The 16931-nt window shown below is 38.7% G+C and overlaps 1 protein-coding gene and 2 pseudogenes across 1 annotated transcript; all 3 read right to left on the bottom strand.

Annotated features, from left to right (window-relative positions):
* Nucleotides 1-238: 238 nt before the first annotated feature.
* Nucleotides 239-1792, bottom strand: LOC115684782 (ervatamin-B-like; annotated as a pseudogene).
* A 5689-nt stretch (nucleotides 1793-7481) lies between these two features.
* On the bottom strand, nucleotides 7482-10223 carry LOC115684769 (zingipain-1-like; annotated as a pseudogene).
* Nucleotides 10224-11599: 1376 nt separating this feature from the next.
* LOC115684742 (zingipain-1-like) lies at nucleotides 11600-13152 on the bottom strand. Its single transcript, XM_056311011.1, has 2 exons — nucleotides 12658-13152; nucleotides 11600-12431 (listed from the first exon to the last, which is right to left on the bottom strand). Exons 1-2 carry the CDS (start codon nucleotides 13103-13105, stop codon nucleotides 11845-11847), a joined length of 1035 nt encoding a protein of 344 aa, XP_056166986.1. The 5' UTR covers nucleotides 13106-13152; the 3' UTR covers nucleotides 11600-11844.
* Nucleotides 13153-16931: the final 3779 nt, after the last annotated feature.

The following is a 16931-nucleotide window of genomic DNA, read 5'->3' as shown; positions in this document are numbered from 1 at the left end:
TTTCTTGTCAGAGCGAGAGGACTTATGTAATATCTTGCTTGTTCTCTCCAAGGGTACTTTCAGATAGAAACGGGTTGGGATTGGGTCAAGCCCATTTAGGGCCGCCCAAGTCCAAAACCCCACAGGTACCATAGATATTACTCTGGCATAAAAACACATACTAGAAGAAGCAACACAAACAGCGACTCGTGATCGGGTGATGCTTGTGCTTTGTGCATAAATGTTTTGATTATCATTCTCAAGCAATTGGATATGAAGCTTTGGATGCGAGTCCGCACATTCCTTTAGAACTACCACCGCCTCTCTGAATCCTCATGTAACCCCCTTCACCCCATGCCTCGCCCCACGAGTTCCTGATCTTCCAGAAATCGGTCCCGTCCTCACTAGTCCCGTACCCAACCACGACAACAGCGTGGTCCAGCTGGGAGCCGCAATCCCCATTGAACACGCCGCATTTATAGCTTTGGAACTCCCGCCCGCTAGCTGCAATTACGACCGTAACTGGCTGCTGCGCAACTGCCTTCATGAGCTCCTCCTCACCGGGCGGCACATCGGCGAAACCCTTGATCTGCGCCACGCGTTCTGCTGCTTTCATTGCGTTGCAGGTCCCATTCATATCATGGTATGCGTAGATACCCTGGGATGCAATTCCTTGGTTTTGGACAATGTACTTGAAAGCATTGTCAGGGGAACCGCCTCTGCAGCCATAGCTTGTGGTATCACAATCTGTGAGTTGTTGCTCAGAGAGCACCGGTAGTTTGCCCTTTTTGATCCCAACGATTCCTTCTACTGCTGCAACGACTGAGAATGCCCAGCAGGATCCTACATAATAGTTGTTGACATTATAAGCATTTGAAATTGTACTATTTCCGTAATTGTGTTACCATTGATGTCTGACTTTTTATTATAGTATGTTAAGCATTTGTTTGGTGTAGTTATCGCTTTCTTGTTGTTCTGTTGTACCGTAGCTGTGCAATGATGTGTTGTTATACATTTTTTCAAATTATAGCACCTCAAAGATGGGTGAAGCAACATCCCAAAAGCTGCTGTAAACTATTGCAGCTGTCAAGAGTTTATGGAATACATTATAAAAGACGCAACACTCATTTTCGCAGTTGTAGGTACCTAAGAAAGCTGTACTAAATAGGCTCTATGTCACACATATGCTTAAGTTTTCCAAAAGTATATATACACTCATTTTCGCAACTGTAGCTACCTAAATAAAGCTGTACTAAATAGGCTCTTTATCACACGTATGCTTAAGTTTTCCAAAATTGTATAGATTCCGTGTAATACCTACTTGTTTACTATATAAAAAAAATGGTCGGACCATTCACATGATTTGTACTTACCACACTGGCCTTGATACTTAATCTGGTTTACAACACCTTTCTCTACCCAGTCGATGCTATCGGGAATACTCCCAGCCAGATTTTGATGTCTAAACGACGTCGTTTTGGCAGGCTTTGGTCGCTTGGGTGCCAAGTATACGGCTTTGGACAAACTCCTCGTTGGTCAAGTCCGAGAATCGGTTGAAACCTAACTCGAAAGTCTGCCTCCCTGACTTCTTGAAATCTGCAATGAATTGCAAGTTCTCAGCGAAAATCGCCTGGCATTTCGCCTTCTCCTGTGGGTCCTCGTAGGTCCGAACATATTCAGTCATCCATTGCTCGTGCTGCTCGGTAACAGTGGGCTCGTACTGCTCGGTGCAGACCGACATTGCATGCCACGACCAAGCGCCAAGAATTAGAGCAAGGGAGATGATGAGTTCACTCTTGAGCGTGAAAGCCATTGCGTGAACACTTCTCGTGTGAATGTGCTTTCTTCTTCTTCTCAGTGTAATATTTTGAAGTGGATGTGATGAGATAGCTGCACTAGAAATGTATAATGTTAGGCTGCTTCATGACCAGCCCATACAAAAAATTTGCGTTAATTTTAAGGTGGAAAATTCGTTCCCAATTCCATATTCTCTACGGAAATATGATTCCTAAAGCCATGAATGTCCGAACACGAGTGACTCTTACGCATACACCACCGCAAGCAAGACTTTGTCACATTTTGTCACCACTTAGAGAGATATCGCATTCATATATCACATGATATAGTCACCAATGACCGCATCGAATTTTCCATGACGCCATCATGAAGTGACACTTATGTTGTGCATGGACTCCCTCAAATCCTATAGACCGCAACTAGATCTCTCAAACACCATTGACTTAAAGCAGACTAGAACCATCACTAACCTACTCTAGGCTTTTTAGGAGTCAAGTAAAGTGCAAGATTCTACCTTGACTTTGCGAATCAGAGATTTTGAATTCAAAGACTTAGTGACCCTAGTTTTAGCTAATGCCTATTACCACTACCTCTTTTCTTTTCGGAAAACGTTCTTTCATGCAACCTTTTATGTATTTTTTTATCTCTAAACATGCAAAACTAAAGTGGTCATGCATAAATGCACAAACAATAAAATAAAGTAATTATTATCAATCGCATAGATTACTTAAACATATATAAAAAAGAAAACCCGAGTCATATAGGGCAAAATTAATACTAGACCTTATTATAAGGCGCAGATAGAAGACTGAGCAAAGCAACAGGTGCAATGCCTAAATAAGTGTCATAAATGAACTAATGCTATTGGGAGAATTAATCATACCAAACATGCAGGTGTAATGAACAAGGCAAATAATGAATTTTTTAGAGAATGTTTTAAAAAATATTCTATGTGTAAGCCAAGCCTAAATCTAATGCAACGGATGCGGTTTGTATATTTCATGTATCAAAAAAGATCTATCCTCAATGATAAAATATTCATAATTAATCTTACATGCAATCCTAGAGATTCTTCATTCTTTATTTATGGAGATGCTTTATAAATGACCAAGCAAAAGCATGCGCATGATTTTTATTTATTTTTTCCTTAATGTCGTGCAAATACTGACTTGACTATTGTGAAAACAGTAATAAGAACCTAAATGATCCTAAATGTGTAGCGAAGCACTTATTTATGGAAAACTCTAAATTTCTACTTGTTTTTTTAATTTCTTTAATGCAGTGTAAACGTGAGAATAGTAATAAATGAACTGAATGGTTTGAAACTCGTCAATAAATAAAGATATATATATATATATGAATTTTTTCCTTTTTCTTGTCTCGTTGGTACTATGAATTAGTTAAAGATCAACAAATTTCAAAAGGCAAAAAAATAAAGAAGAAACGAGAAGATGGCCAAAAGATAAGAGGAAACAAGAGACATGCATGTGTGCAAATGTGAAAATAGTAATAAATATGTGTCGGAGCATTTATCTATGGAAAACTCAAAATTTCCACATGAATTTTTGTCATGCAAAATCCTACTCTAACATGATGTTATGTTATTTTTATTTTCTAACGTTCAAATTACTAAAACATACCAATAAGCAAAATAGATGGAATCAATCCTACTGTGCATACATAAATGAGTAACACAAACGTGGGAAACCAGGTGGAAAAGCGTATAATCGGGTATAGCAAATCATGTAACATTCTCGATGATAAGCGTTCCAACAAGAATCAAGAGATGGCTAAAAGGCTCACTTCAGGAGTAACTTGAAGCTTCGAAACTCGAACCACTTACTTCAAACAGAATGTCGTGCACGGATGAAGAAGACCACTCGAGGCTTGGTTACGCGAGAATGAAAATCCAAGGCAACATGGCAAACCCCCAACCCGACGGCGAACAATCTCAACTCAGTGTACTATTCTCTCAATTTTTTGCTCTCGGCAACATTTCTCGTCCGTCTTCTTGTTCTCTCGCGGTTGTTTGGCCCCCTTAGACTCCCCTAAGACTCCCTATTTATGGAATTTTAGCTTCTTTATTTCCTTGCCGAGATTTAATCTGAATTTCACCCCCAAAAAACCCTATGAATAACCCCTAAATCTCTCTAACCACTTGATTATTCTAACCAATTAACAAATTGATTTTACTTGGGTGGATTTGGGGAAATTAGGTGCAATTTTGCACCTGAAGAATGAAGACTCGGTCTTACAAATTTTGGTAAAACTGAGGGGGAAATCCCGGAAATTAGATGTGATTTGCTTGGAATGGAGGCCTGATTCGGTGGCGTGAGTCCCATAGACAAGGCCCATTTTGGCCTGCCTTCAGCTAAACGAGGCTTATTTGGACTTGGTTTGCCAGACCAGACCCAAACATAAAATAAAATAAAATCTATGTCCTACCTTCGGAGTTTTTTATCACAAATTTCAAATGAAATTGGAGGAAAGCTGTAGGTGAAAATTTATGTTTCAACAAGTTGCAAGCAAGGAAAATAAGAGAGATAATTTCATGGAAAATTTGGTGAATTAAATAAAATTAATGTCTGTAAGCAACTCTCAAATGAGAGTTGGATCTCCGATTAAATTTGTTTCCTATTTTAGTTCATGGTGAATATATGATTGTGGGGCTTATATATTACATATCGTTAGTTTAGAAACATTCCTATTATGAAATTACAATAAAGAATTCATTGCATTCTCCTAAGTTTTCTAATTTAGAATTGCATATTTTAGGAGCCAAGAAGTAATTAGGAAATTACCTAATTTAGATAAAGATTTAATATAAATTATTTCCTAGTTTAAATTAGGTCATTATATACTTTAGATAGTTTCCTAATTAAATTTCAAAGAAAATCACAAAAATATAACTTGCATATCCATATAGAATTAGATTCATAACTTCAATGTCGTAAATTACAGGTCATTTAGCAATCACATGATTTAGGGTCATGTAAATTAATAATTGCAATTCATGCATTGCATATGGCTTAATTTTTATATAAGAAAATAAAAAATAATGATAATCTTATATAGTTGAATAATAGGGTTAATACATGGTTGATCCTATTCCATGTCATTAGAATTGCATATAGGTTGCATTGTATTTAATTTATAGCACAGCATACATGTCACTTAGATTTCATGTTAGCTTATCAATGCATGTTTAGATTAGAATTCACGTAGTCATGTTAATTTATATTAAATCCTGTTCATGTTGAACAAGAAAAACCCAAAAAAGAATTTATTGTCATTGCATTTAGAAATCTTGCTTTGGTCATGCATACATTTCTTAATTAACATCTTGCATAACACTTGGGACCATTATTATAACGATGTCGTGCTTTCCTTAATGCATTGAGGTTTTTTCCCCTCTTTCTAGAAATTTATTTATCACTTTGATTATTGAGTGCTAAATTCTTGCTTGCGCACCCGCTAGATCACCTCTTACATGTTAGTGATTTAGGATTAAAATTGGTCAAGACTACTTTCAAAATATATTTGAAATAAAGAAAAAGGTACCAAAAGGGCGTTAGATTTATCAAGTGTAACCACGTCCCCATATCCACAATATTATTGGTTCTTAGAAATAAAATATTCTTCCATATTTTACTTGGGTTTATAATCAACCCATAATAAATTAGTCGTGACTCCTAAATGAATCAAACTGCATGTTTAAATTATTAAATCAAAACCCCAAAGTTGCAATTGGTATGGATTTAGGAGAGACCCCGCTAAGTATTTGCTTAGTAATCAATTAGCTTTCACTTAGTGGTTCACCTCTGGAAGGTCGCGACACCCAAACTAATTAGTAGCTTAATCAGAGAAAAGTTGGTAGATCTATATAATTAGTTGGTTAAAAGAGTAAACAAAGTTTGTAAATGGTAAGATAAGGTTATTTCGTTAAAGATAAGATAACTTGGTAATTTGAAAAGGTCAAATAAATGCCAGTAACTTTATTGAATGAGTGTCAATAATGTAAAACTATGATGTAACTTAATCATAAAAAAAGTTAATAAATACTTTTGCTAGGGCTGGTAACTTTTATGAGGGATTGGTGAATTTCACATAAGTGTAAGGCAAATAAAAGTTAGTATGTGGATTGAAAATTGTTGGCAAATTTAAAAACTATAAACATTGGTAAGCAACTAAAATAAGATTTGATAAGCCCAAACCAGTTGCTAATATAACGACAGAAAAACTATTAAGTCACGCAAGTGAAAATTAATAAGCTCATACAACAAATTTAGTGATTTAAGGCACTTCTAAGAAAGATAAATAATACTTGATTGATTTTTAAAAGTCAATATATTTTAAAGGTAAAAACCATGTAAACGTTGTCAAGTAACTAAAATAAGAGCTAGTAACTTAAAACTAATTGGTAATTTAATTGGAAAAAAGTTGATAAGTCACTATAGATCGATAAATTCAAGGCATTTGTAAGAAAGAGACATATGAAAGTCAATAAAATATAAAAAAGAAACCAATAATTGGCATACCATCAAAAATAGTTTGCATCATAAAAATATTAGTAAGTTACCAATAAGTTGTCGCAAAATCATATACGTGGTGGCTTTTTTACCAATAATATTTTTTTTATATTTACCAACTCGTTTAGAAAATAGCATGGGACAAAATCCCTCCTTTTTTAAACAGAAAGGCAGAATCGTCTAGCAGGTATTAAGGACCTCCATACACACAAGAAATTTCAGCATAAGAAACCCAGCAAACGTCGCATGGGGTCTAACTGAAATTAAAACAGTAAATCCACGAAATTAGCTACAGTAATTAACCCAAAATATTTCCATTTAGACTAAACTCAGTTCATATCGACCGATTTTAGCCTAGAATAATATTTATGCATCGGGATAAGAAACTTTCAAGGCAAGTCCACAAAAGGTCACCATCTGTTGTAATTATGGTTATTTTTTTGGTCGAATTTCGTAATTATGGGTTAATAGATCAACAGACGTGAACAAAACGAGACATTTCTTTTCAGTTCATGTATATATTAAGTTCATGAATCTCTTTAGTTCATGTCTTTGTTCAGTTCATGTCCATTCAAACTCTATAAATGGAAATGAACTATTCTTCATTCCATAGAAAAAAAAAAAGATATAGAGAGTAGAAGAAAAAAAACACATCTCTTCACTTCAATTTTCTTTAAGTGTGCCGGTTTTAAGAAGAGTTCAACTAAGTTCCATTTTTATAGTGCAAATACAAACAAGTACGATGTGTGGTATCTTGACAAGCATAGTTCGTAAATCTACAAAGCACCATGAGCAGAAACTGATTGCCTTTAGCAGATTCGGTAATCCGTACCTCACCTCCTATTTAATTTTGTTACAATCTATTCAGTTTTTCCCATAGGGTGCAGGGCAAAGTCAAGGACTGTGACGGCCGACCAATGCAACTTCAGCCAAGAGTCCACACAGGCTCTGCACATGTCTCTACCTCATCGCACTGAGCAAAGCAACTCTTGCACTCAAAGCATTTCCTCATTTTCGAGAGTACATCTCTTTATGGTGATGGCCCGAGGACTTTCTTGAGTTGATGGGCAGCACAAAGTTAGGAAATAACATGCTTATTCCGTCTGGTGGTTGTGTTTGTTAGAATTAGTTTGTTATCGCTTTTTCAGGATTATTATTTCTATTTACATTTTATGATTACAACAAACAGTATTGCATTATGAATCCAACACCTACAACCCCAGGATCCCTATGAATTCTCATGTACCCTCGCCCCACGAAACGTCCCAAGAGTTCCTTATCTACCGGTACTTGGTCCTGTCCGCGTGCATCTCGTACCCGACAAACGTCATCGAGTGGTTCTGATTGGACCCACACAGCTAGTAAAGACCACGCCTGCATAGTTATGGAACACAGCTCCACTCGAGTCCAGCGCTATTGACACCAGTTGCTTCGCCACGGCCTTCAGCATTTCATCCCTGTTCGGGGGGACGTCCCTGTAGTCCGATATTTTGGCCTCGGCGATAGATGAGCGCTGCACATTGCAAGTGATGTTGACCCCGACGTGCAGGTAGTTCATTGTGGAGCTGTTACCTTGGTTGTTGATGACGTACTCGCAGCCGTTCTCCATCCAGTTGCCTTGGCAGCCCCGGTTGCCGCCATTGGTGGCACAATCTACAAGTTGTCAGTAGCACACCGGAGGTGATCTGTATGATTGCTTCCGCCGCCACCGCCAGCAATAACAACCGACAAGATCCCGTACACAGAGGGTAGTGAGTGAACCGTGTAGTGCAATAACTCAATCAAGAAAACTTCAAGCCGAAGCTCACGTGGCTATGAGGCCAAACTAAAGTGTTGGAACAACTAATTTGTGTGTTGTTTCGCTAATAAGGCTCCGTTTGTTTGGCGGAAAATATTCTTCTTTTGGAAAATATTTTCCCGGAAGTCATTTTCCTGGAAAATATTTTTCCGGAACATAATTTTCCGGTGTTCGGTGACCAATATGAAAAAGTTTCGGAAAATATTTTTCGACGGCGACAGGGCGGCGGTCGCGGCGGCGTCCGGCGACCGGCGGCGGCGGCGCCGCGGCCGGCGGCGGCGGGCGGCGGCGCCCGCGGCCGGGCGTCCGCGGCCGGCGGCGGCGGGCGGCGGCGTCCGCGGCCGGCCCGCGGCGGCGGCGGGCGGCGGCGTCCGCGGCGTCCGGCGGCGGCGGCGGCCGCGTCCGGCGACCGGCGGCGGCGGGAGCTGCGGCGTCCGGCGGCCGGCGTGGCCGGCGGCCCGGCGGCTAACGTCCGGCGTCCCGGCGGCGGCGGCGACGACCGGCGACCAACGGCCAACGTCCGGCGTCCGGCGGCCGGCGGCGGCGGCAGACGGGCGGCCGGCAGCAGCCGCGGCGCGACGGCGGAGGCCGCGGCGACCGGTGGCGGCCACGGCCGACGACCGGCGGTGGCGGCCGGCGACCTTAGTGAAGAAGAAGAAGAAGAAGCTCCGAAAAATGATTTCCGCTTTTGAAAAAGCGAAAGTCATTTTCCGTAGACTTAGATTATTTTGTGAGGGGGGGAAGGAAAATATTTTTCCACGGAAAACGTTTTCCGCCCCCCGAACACCGGAAAACCAGGAAAATATTTTCCGGGAGAATATTTTCCGTCAAACGAACGGAGCCTAAGATTCATTCTTTTATGACAAGAGGGATAAAGCAAAGCAATAATTGCTGACATATCTTAGGATAGGCTTCTAAGGGCGCGAATAATAAAATTTCTCTTTCCCGGCCCTATTTCTGGCTAGAATAGAAAAATCTATTTTATTACCCGGATGAGTTTATGACAAGAAAGATAAAGCAAAGCAATAATTGTTGACATATCTTAGAATAGGCTTCTAAGGGCGCGAGTAATAAAATTTCTCTTCCCTGACCCTATTTCTGGCTAGAATAGAAAATTTTGTTTCTATTACCCGAACGAGTTTCTCAGTAAAAAGTAGCGTTTGATAACGACATAAAATATTTGTTCCCGTAATAGAAATTCGTTTGATAAGCGGCTAGCCGGCGAACGCAGGCGACGGTAGCTAGCGGTGGGCGGCCGGTGGGTGAGTAGGGGCGACAGCAGAAGACCAGCGAGCGATGGACGGGCGACGGCGAATGACCGGCAAGCGGTGGTTGGGCGGTAGCCGACGGGTGGGCGACGACGGACGGCGAGGGCGAAGAATAAAAGAAAGTTATTATTTCTATTTCTGTTCCCGAAATAAAAAAATAAAAAGTTTCAACTTCTCACTTTTCTTCCAAACCTATTTCTAGGTTAAAAATTTGTCCTGGAAACAGAAAAATGAAATTAGTTTACCAAACGGATTTCTGTTCCAAACATGTTCCCGAGAAAAAAAAAATAGGGAAACTGAATGGTTATCATTCATGCCTTAAGTCAGCAGTAAATTTCTTACTACATTGGCCTTGGTTCCATATAGGGTTCATCACCTTGTTTGACCCAATCGATGCCATCCTGAATGCTACTCAAATCTTCGTACTCAAAAGAATGGACTTGGGAGGAGTTACTGTGTGTCGATGGTGGCAATTTGTATACAGTATATGTTGCCATAAATTCCTCATTGGTTAAATCCGAGAACTCGTTCAATCGAACCTTGTAAGTCTGATTCGCCGCACCATTGAAATCCTCAAAGAAGCACAGACTTTCCAGAAAAATCTTCAAATGCTTCGCCTTCTTGCCCACATCCGTGTAGTCAGCCTGTGTCAAGTCATCTACTCCTCGAACTTTTTAGTCACGAACGACATGTCGTAGGTACGAGACGCGACATCCAAGGTGCATGGACATGTACACAAGACAAATATCAAGCATGTGGAGAAATTTTTTGCAAGTTTGAAAGACATTTGAACAATAATGAAGAGATATGTTTGTGCAATGGAGAACGAGGGAATGCATTAGTTGTATTCATAGAAGTCGAATGTGAAATTTTCTAATTGGAGCAATTTGATTGCAAAGAAAGTTGGTGACGAGCAAGGTCAATCTTTATTCCATGCGTGAGTGTGGAAATATAATTGTTTATCTATTTGATGAATCTTCTCATATTGTACTTTTCTTCTCAGAGAGAGAGAGAGAGCGAGCTAATAGCAAGTGACCACTAAATGTTGATCGCAATCTTAACTTGTGGAATGACGTTCAATTTTACTTCTTTCCAAATCTTGTTATTCATGTAAATTGACATTTATTCAACTCAAGTCGAGACTAAACGAATATTAACAACTAGATTTGTTCATAATTTTTTTATAATTTCTAAAATTTGATAATATTTTAAATTTTGATTAAAAAAAGTCATTAAACAATTCTTTTTGCTTAAAATAAGCCAAAAAAAAACACATGATAAATCGCAGACAAATCGGTGCCATTAGTAATATTTGTAAACTTAGTTAAAGTAGAGATCTATCATGTTCCCGTGCGTCGAATAATTCCGCAAAAACTTATGAAAACACCGGTTAGCAGATAATTAATTAAAATCTGACCAAAATAATAATAATTAAGTAAAAGCTACCGGTTGTCGAACAATTATTGAGTATTAACAAAGAAGTAACTTTTAGAGAACTTGATAGACTTGGTTTAAATGATTGAGATTCGACAAAGAAAAAGGAGATGAGTCTATTCTAAGTCGATGCATGTCGACGATAAGCAATTGGGAGATAACAGCAAACAATTTGCAACCTAGGAGCACCATAAAATATCATTGACTAGGACCAGTGTTGGTCCACACGGATTAAGATTGAAGGGATTATAAGAGAACAAACTATTTTTAACTTATCTACAGCCTAAGATTGATTGAAGGGTCTTCGTTCGAGTGGGGAAGCATTTAATCTATCAAATCACGACATCTCTTACTAAAAATATGTTGGAAGTCACACTCGCCACGCTAAGATTAGTTGGAAGTTTAATTGAAGAAAAAAAAAGTTGATCGGTCCCTCAAATAAGGATTGGTAAATTCAAATGAAACTTGATAAATTTATGACGTTGGTAAGAAAGACAATTGAAAGTTGATAAAAGATAATAAAACGAAATTTGTGATTTGCACACTGTAAAAAAGAGTTTGTATCATGATAGGTCAGTCGATTAACAATAAGCTATCAAGAAATCAAATAAAGTAGCTTTTTTATCAACATTTTTTATATATTTACTGACCTTTTTAAAAATTTATTAGCACGGGTAAAAAGTCTTTTTTATTTTTTTTTAAACTGAACCATACAATCGTCCAATAGGTGTGAGGACCTCCCAAGCACATGATCCAAAGTCTCAAACAATGATATCAAGTGTTTGCTAACAATATAAAATTCAAGGACCGTCTTCAAATCCTCTTTATTCTCATCATCGTTAAACACTCAAAACACTTCAGCATAAAATACCCAGCAAAGGTCGCATACGGTCTAACTGAAATTGAAACAGTAAATACACGAGATTAACTATAGTAATTAGCCCGAAATATTTCCACTTAGACTAAACTCGGTTCATATCGACCAAATTTAGCCTACTAACACACATGAGCTCGAAGCCATAATCTCGTAGATAAGTACTTACGCAACGGGATAAGAAACTTTCGAGGCAATTCCACAAAGGCCACCTTCAACCCCAGAGTTCCTCTGAATTCTCATGTACCCATTCTCGCCCCACAAAACGTCCCAAGAGTTCCTTACTAACCAGTACTCGATCCCCCCGTCGTCCGTCCCGTACCCGACGACCGTCACCGCATGGTCCAGATTGTTATTGCACGGGCCAGTAAAGACCCCGCCTTTATAATTCTTAAACGCAGGCCCGCTCGAGTCCAGCGCTACTGACACCGGCTGCATCGCCACGGCCTTCAGCATGTCATCCTCGTTCGGGGGGACGTCCCGGTAGTCCGATATTTTGGCCTCGGCGACAGATTCGGCCTGCACGTCGCAGGTTCCGTCGACCCCAACGTATGGATAGTTCGATGTGGAGCTGATGCCTTTGTTGCTGATGATGTACTCGAAGCCGTTGTCCATCCAGCCACCTTGGCAGCCCTGGTTGCCGTCGGTGGCGCAGTCTATGAGTTGCTGCTCAGACAGGTTCAGTAGCACGCCAGAGGTGATCTGTGTGATTGCTTCCACCGTCGCTACAACGGAGAACGACCAGCAAGATCCTGTACACAGAGGATAGTGAATCGTGTTGTGATATAACTCAATGAAGAAAACTTGAAGCCGAAGGTCACATGGCTATATGATGCCATATTAAGGTGTCGGAAGAATTATTTTCTTCGTTGTTTCACTAGTAAGATCAATTGTTTTATGACAACTTGGATAAATATGGGCAATGTAATTGCTCGCATATCTTAGGATAGGCTTCTAAGTCGGCAGTAGATTTTTTACCACATCGGCCTTGGTTCTTTATAGGGTTGACAGCACCTTTTTTGACCCAATCGACGCTCTCCGGGATGTTGTTCAAACCTTGGTACTCAAAAGAATGGACTTGGGAGGAGTTCCTGCGTGTTGATGATGGCGATTTGTATCCAGTATATGTTGCCACAAATTCCTCGTCGGTTAAATCCGAGAATTTGTTCAGTCCGACCTTGTAAGTCCGGTTTGCTGCGCGATTGAACTCCTCAACGAACCGCAGGTTTTCTATGAAAATCTTCATACGCTTCGCCTTCTCGGCGACATCTTTGTAGTCGCGCCCGTGTCTAGTCATCCACTCCTCGAACTTTTTAGTTGCGGACGGAATGTTGTAGGCACGGGACGCCGCGTCCGATGTGCATGCACATGCACACAAGACAAGTATCAACCATATGGAGAAATTTTTTGCAAGTTTGAAAGGCATTTTTTTAAAGAAGAGATATGTTTGTGCTATAGAGAATGAGTAGATGCATTAGGTGTATTTATAGAAGGAAAAATAACACAAATGGTCCCTGAACTTTGGCTCAAAATGTAATGTCGTTCCTGAACTTTTATTTTATTTAATATGGTTCCTGAATTTTTTGTACATATTCAATTTAGTCCCTGGATTATATGAAAATATTTAATGTCGTCCTTCCATTAATTCAAGTTAACGGAATTTGCTGATTTGACTTCTAATCCAGTACGTTTGAACGTTGGACAAAGAAATAACATTACATGTGGATTTTTCACGTAAGGTATTCAACTAAAATTAGAATATAATAGTCCATATAATTTGTTTAACTTGTTCAATTTGGAAAAAATAATAGCCATTTAATTTAAAGATATGGAGTATTATATCCTGAGTTGAATATTTTACATGGATAATTCATGTGTAACATCATTTTTTTGTCTACTGTTCAAATTTACTAGATTCGAAACCAAATCAGCAAAATCCTGTTAACTTGAATTAATAAAAGGATAAGATTGGAAATTTTCATATAGTCCAAATACTATATTGAACAATTTACTAGAAGTTCAGGGACCACATTAAATAAATTAAAAGTTCAAAGACAACATTGTACATTGAGCAAAGTTCGAGGATCATTTGTGTAATCATCTCTTCATCGAAGTGAACGTGAAATTAATTGATTGCAAAGAAAGTTGGGGATGAGCATAGTCAATGTGGAGTGCGTGTTGCACATGATGTCGAAAAGCTAAACAAAAAGGTACGTCAATTGTTCCTTGATATTTCTCCGGCTTCAATTAGGGTTTGTTCACACCTAGGAAAAGATGTTTCTGTGACCATGTCGTATATAGCTTGAGCATTTACTTGGTAAATTCTTCTAAAGCTAAACAGAACTAGATTGGTCTGAAAATGTCTCTAATTATATTCTACTTTTCTTCGTGCACTTTTCTACATGTCAATGCCTTTGTTGACCTAGACCGATAAAAGCAAGCAAAAGTAACGTGTGTGTAAGGAAGAGAGATGATTGAGAGGAAGAAAGAGAGAGAGAGAGATCATAGTAAGTGAATGATTAGTATTGATCAAAAGTTTTTCGTACAGCAATTGACGTTTGTCTAACGAAAAAACCCCGAAACTTTTCATAATTACGAATATTGACAACTAGATTTGAGTGCGGATTTTTCTTTCTTTTTATTCTAAACTTTAATAGTATTTTAAATTTTCGATAGAAAAGTCATTGAGTAATTTTTTCGCTTAAAAATAAGCCAAAACACAAGATGAATCGCAGACCAATAAGTGGAACTAACAATATCTCTACAATCAGCTAAAATAGATGCCTAGTGTTCCGTGCGCACGATGCTTTCAATTACAAGGTCGTGTTTTACTCCAACCCCAGTTAATTGAAAGTTCATTCGACTAATTCTTAACTGATGGGTTATAAAAGTAGACATCACTTATATTTATGTTTAGTCATGTTTGCAAATGATTAACATACGAGTATTTTAACCTACTAATCAGAGAAGGAAGCTTCCTACAATCAGGGATGGAGGGCAAATGTAGCCTTACATCAATGCATGCATATTCATTGACAAAACCTCAAGAACCCTAATCGATTCCAATAATACTTTAATAATTGTAGCGATACAGATAGGAAGACGCACCGAAAGGGGTCAGAATCGTCCCGCGTGCCAAGCAGACACGGGACCCGCAAATTCAAAGCACTTTCCCTTTCACTTTCCTAGGGTTTAAGTAACTCCACATCATGGGTAACATCATCTAGAAGCTGGTACGTAGTCAATATCGAAACCCTTTCGATTCATAAGCGTCCAATGCATGGAAACTCTTCCCTTTCACTTCCATAGGTTGTAGTGTTCCTTCTTTATCTTCTTGAACTGATGGTGAGAGCTTTATTTGGATTCGCATCGCGCCGATAGATCCAGTCGCGATAAGAAATTGTCGAAGAAAAAACAAAATGTTTCTTCCATCCCTTCCAGGCGATCGGGAAATAAAGAAATTGTTCTGTCACCACTTCTTTAACTCTGGTTGGAAAGTAATTGATAAAAGAAATTGGGCAGGCCATCAAATTTGATGAAAAAAATGTGTATGTGTATACAAAATAGGTTGACGAGCGAGTGTGTTCGTTCTGGGATGCGCCATTGACACCATCAAAGAGACATTAGAGATATGTAGTTTTGGCCATTATAAGTGAAGTAATCCATCAAAGATTGATTATTTAGCTACTGATTAGGCATGATTTGGTATATTTAAAGAATCGTCAAAGGAATTATTAGTCGAAACTTAGAAGAGAGATAGGTTAAAGACCATGTGGATCTAATACTGTCGATCTTAAATTATATTATTTTGTGGGGCACAAGTAGATCTCTTTTCCTTCTTGGACTATACTCAATTATTCATCATATTTTTAACTGTAAAGTACTCTCTTTACTATTGGATTAATTTTAAATAAACATCATGTATGATCTCCTTTCCATCTTGGACTATACTCAATCATTCATGATGTTTTTAATTGTAAAGTACTCTCTTTACTATTGGATTAATTTCAAATAAACATAATGTATGATGTTTTTACACAATCACTATTGATTTAGAATTTTCAAAATATAAGTACCTTATCAATGGTGATGAAGGTTTCGACCAAAAAAAAAATGGTGATGAGGGTGGCATCTATGGTAGATAGATTACACAGGTTGTGTACTATGTAAATCCAATTGATAATGCCCTATTATTCCTGATGGACTCATTTTTTTCTCCTAATTTCATTATAATTTGAACTCACGACCTCCCCCTTTCAAAGAAATTTCATAAATTCGCCGTTAAATCAAGGATAAAATATTGAGCTATCGGCGCAATACCTTTTTAAAGCATTTGACCTATTCGTGTGTTATCCTCTCTCATACACCAATAATCCCTCTATCAGGAGAAATTATTGCATGATCTACAAATCATGTCAACCAATGTCATCTCAACCATTAATTATATAGATTCTGTCGTGGGGTTCACATGATCAACGATTAAGAAGGACTTGACTTACATGATCTATACACCATACGATATTTCAGTTTCGTTCACTTTATTCAATGGGCCGGTTTAGAAACAAATCTCCTATGGAGGTTCACTTCACGTACTCCCATGAAGTGTTCTCGCTTGCCATGATTTCTTCGCATGTTATGAAGAAAGAATACACGACGTCATATTAATATTAACATGTCACTTAGGGTTAGGGTGTATTTATTTCGCGGAAAACTTAATGATAAAGGAAATTGTTTTCCGGAAAATCATTTTCTAGGAAAACGCTTAGTTTTCCTTTGTTTGGTGATATACGATGGAAATCATTTTCTGATATTTTGATATCATTGGAAAATGATTTCAATCTCATGACTTTATTTCAAGCAAAATAATTTTTAATTCTTTTTATTTTAAAAAAATCGATTTTTTTATTTTATTTTTTCTCATTTTTTATTTTTTCTTTTCTTTTTTTAAAAAAATTGGAATTTTTTTATTAATTATTAATTTTCTCTTTTCTCTTTTCTTTTTTCTTTTCTTTTTTCTTTTCTTTTTCCTCCGCTGGGACCGGCCAGCAATGGCCAGTGAGCTCGAGGCTCGCCCTGCGATGGCCACAGAAGACTCGAGCTCGCCGACCTCGAACGAGCGCTGGCTTGCCTGGATTTGGTGAGCCGCGAGCTCGTTGGTCTCAGTCGAGCCCGATTGATGGAGCTCGAGCTCGCTTGGATCTAGCGAGCCGCGAGCTTGCCAGCCTTGGCCAAGCCCGGGCTCACTTGGATCG

The sequence above is a fragment of the Syzygium oleosum genome, unplaced genomic scaffold (genome assembly GCF_021117445.2).
Source record: "Syzygium oleosum isolate NSW1041296 unplaced genomic scaffold, Sole_v2.1 Sole_v2.01, whole genome shotgun sequence".
In the NCBI taxonomy this organism is placed as follows: Eukaryota; Viridiplantae; Streptophyta; class Magnoliopsida; order Myrtales; family Myrtaceae; genus Syzygium; species Syzygium oleosum.
Note: the sequence above shows the minus strand (reverse complement) of the source record. Positions and strands in the feature narration are given on the sequence as shown.

Excerpts from the sequence above, each read along its gene's own strand:
- LOC115684742 (XM_056311011.1), bottom strand. The coding sequence starts at position 13,105 with ATGCCTTTCAAACTTGCAAAAAATTTCTCCATATGGTTGATACTTGTC. Across the intron at positions 12,432-12,657 it reads AAAGAACCAAGGCCGATGTG|GATCTTGCTGGTCGTTCTCC; the intron begins GTAAAAAATCTA and ends CTCTGTGTACAG.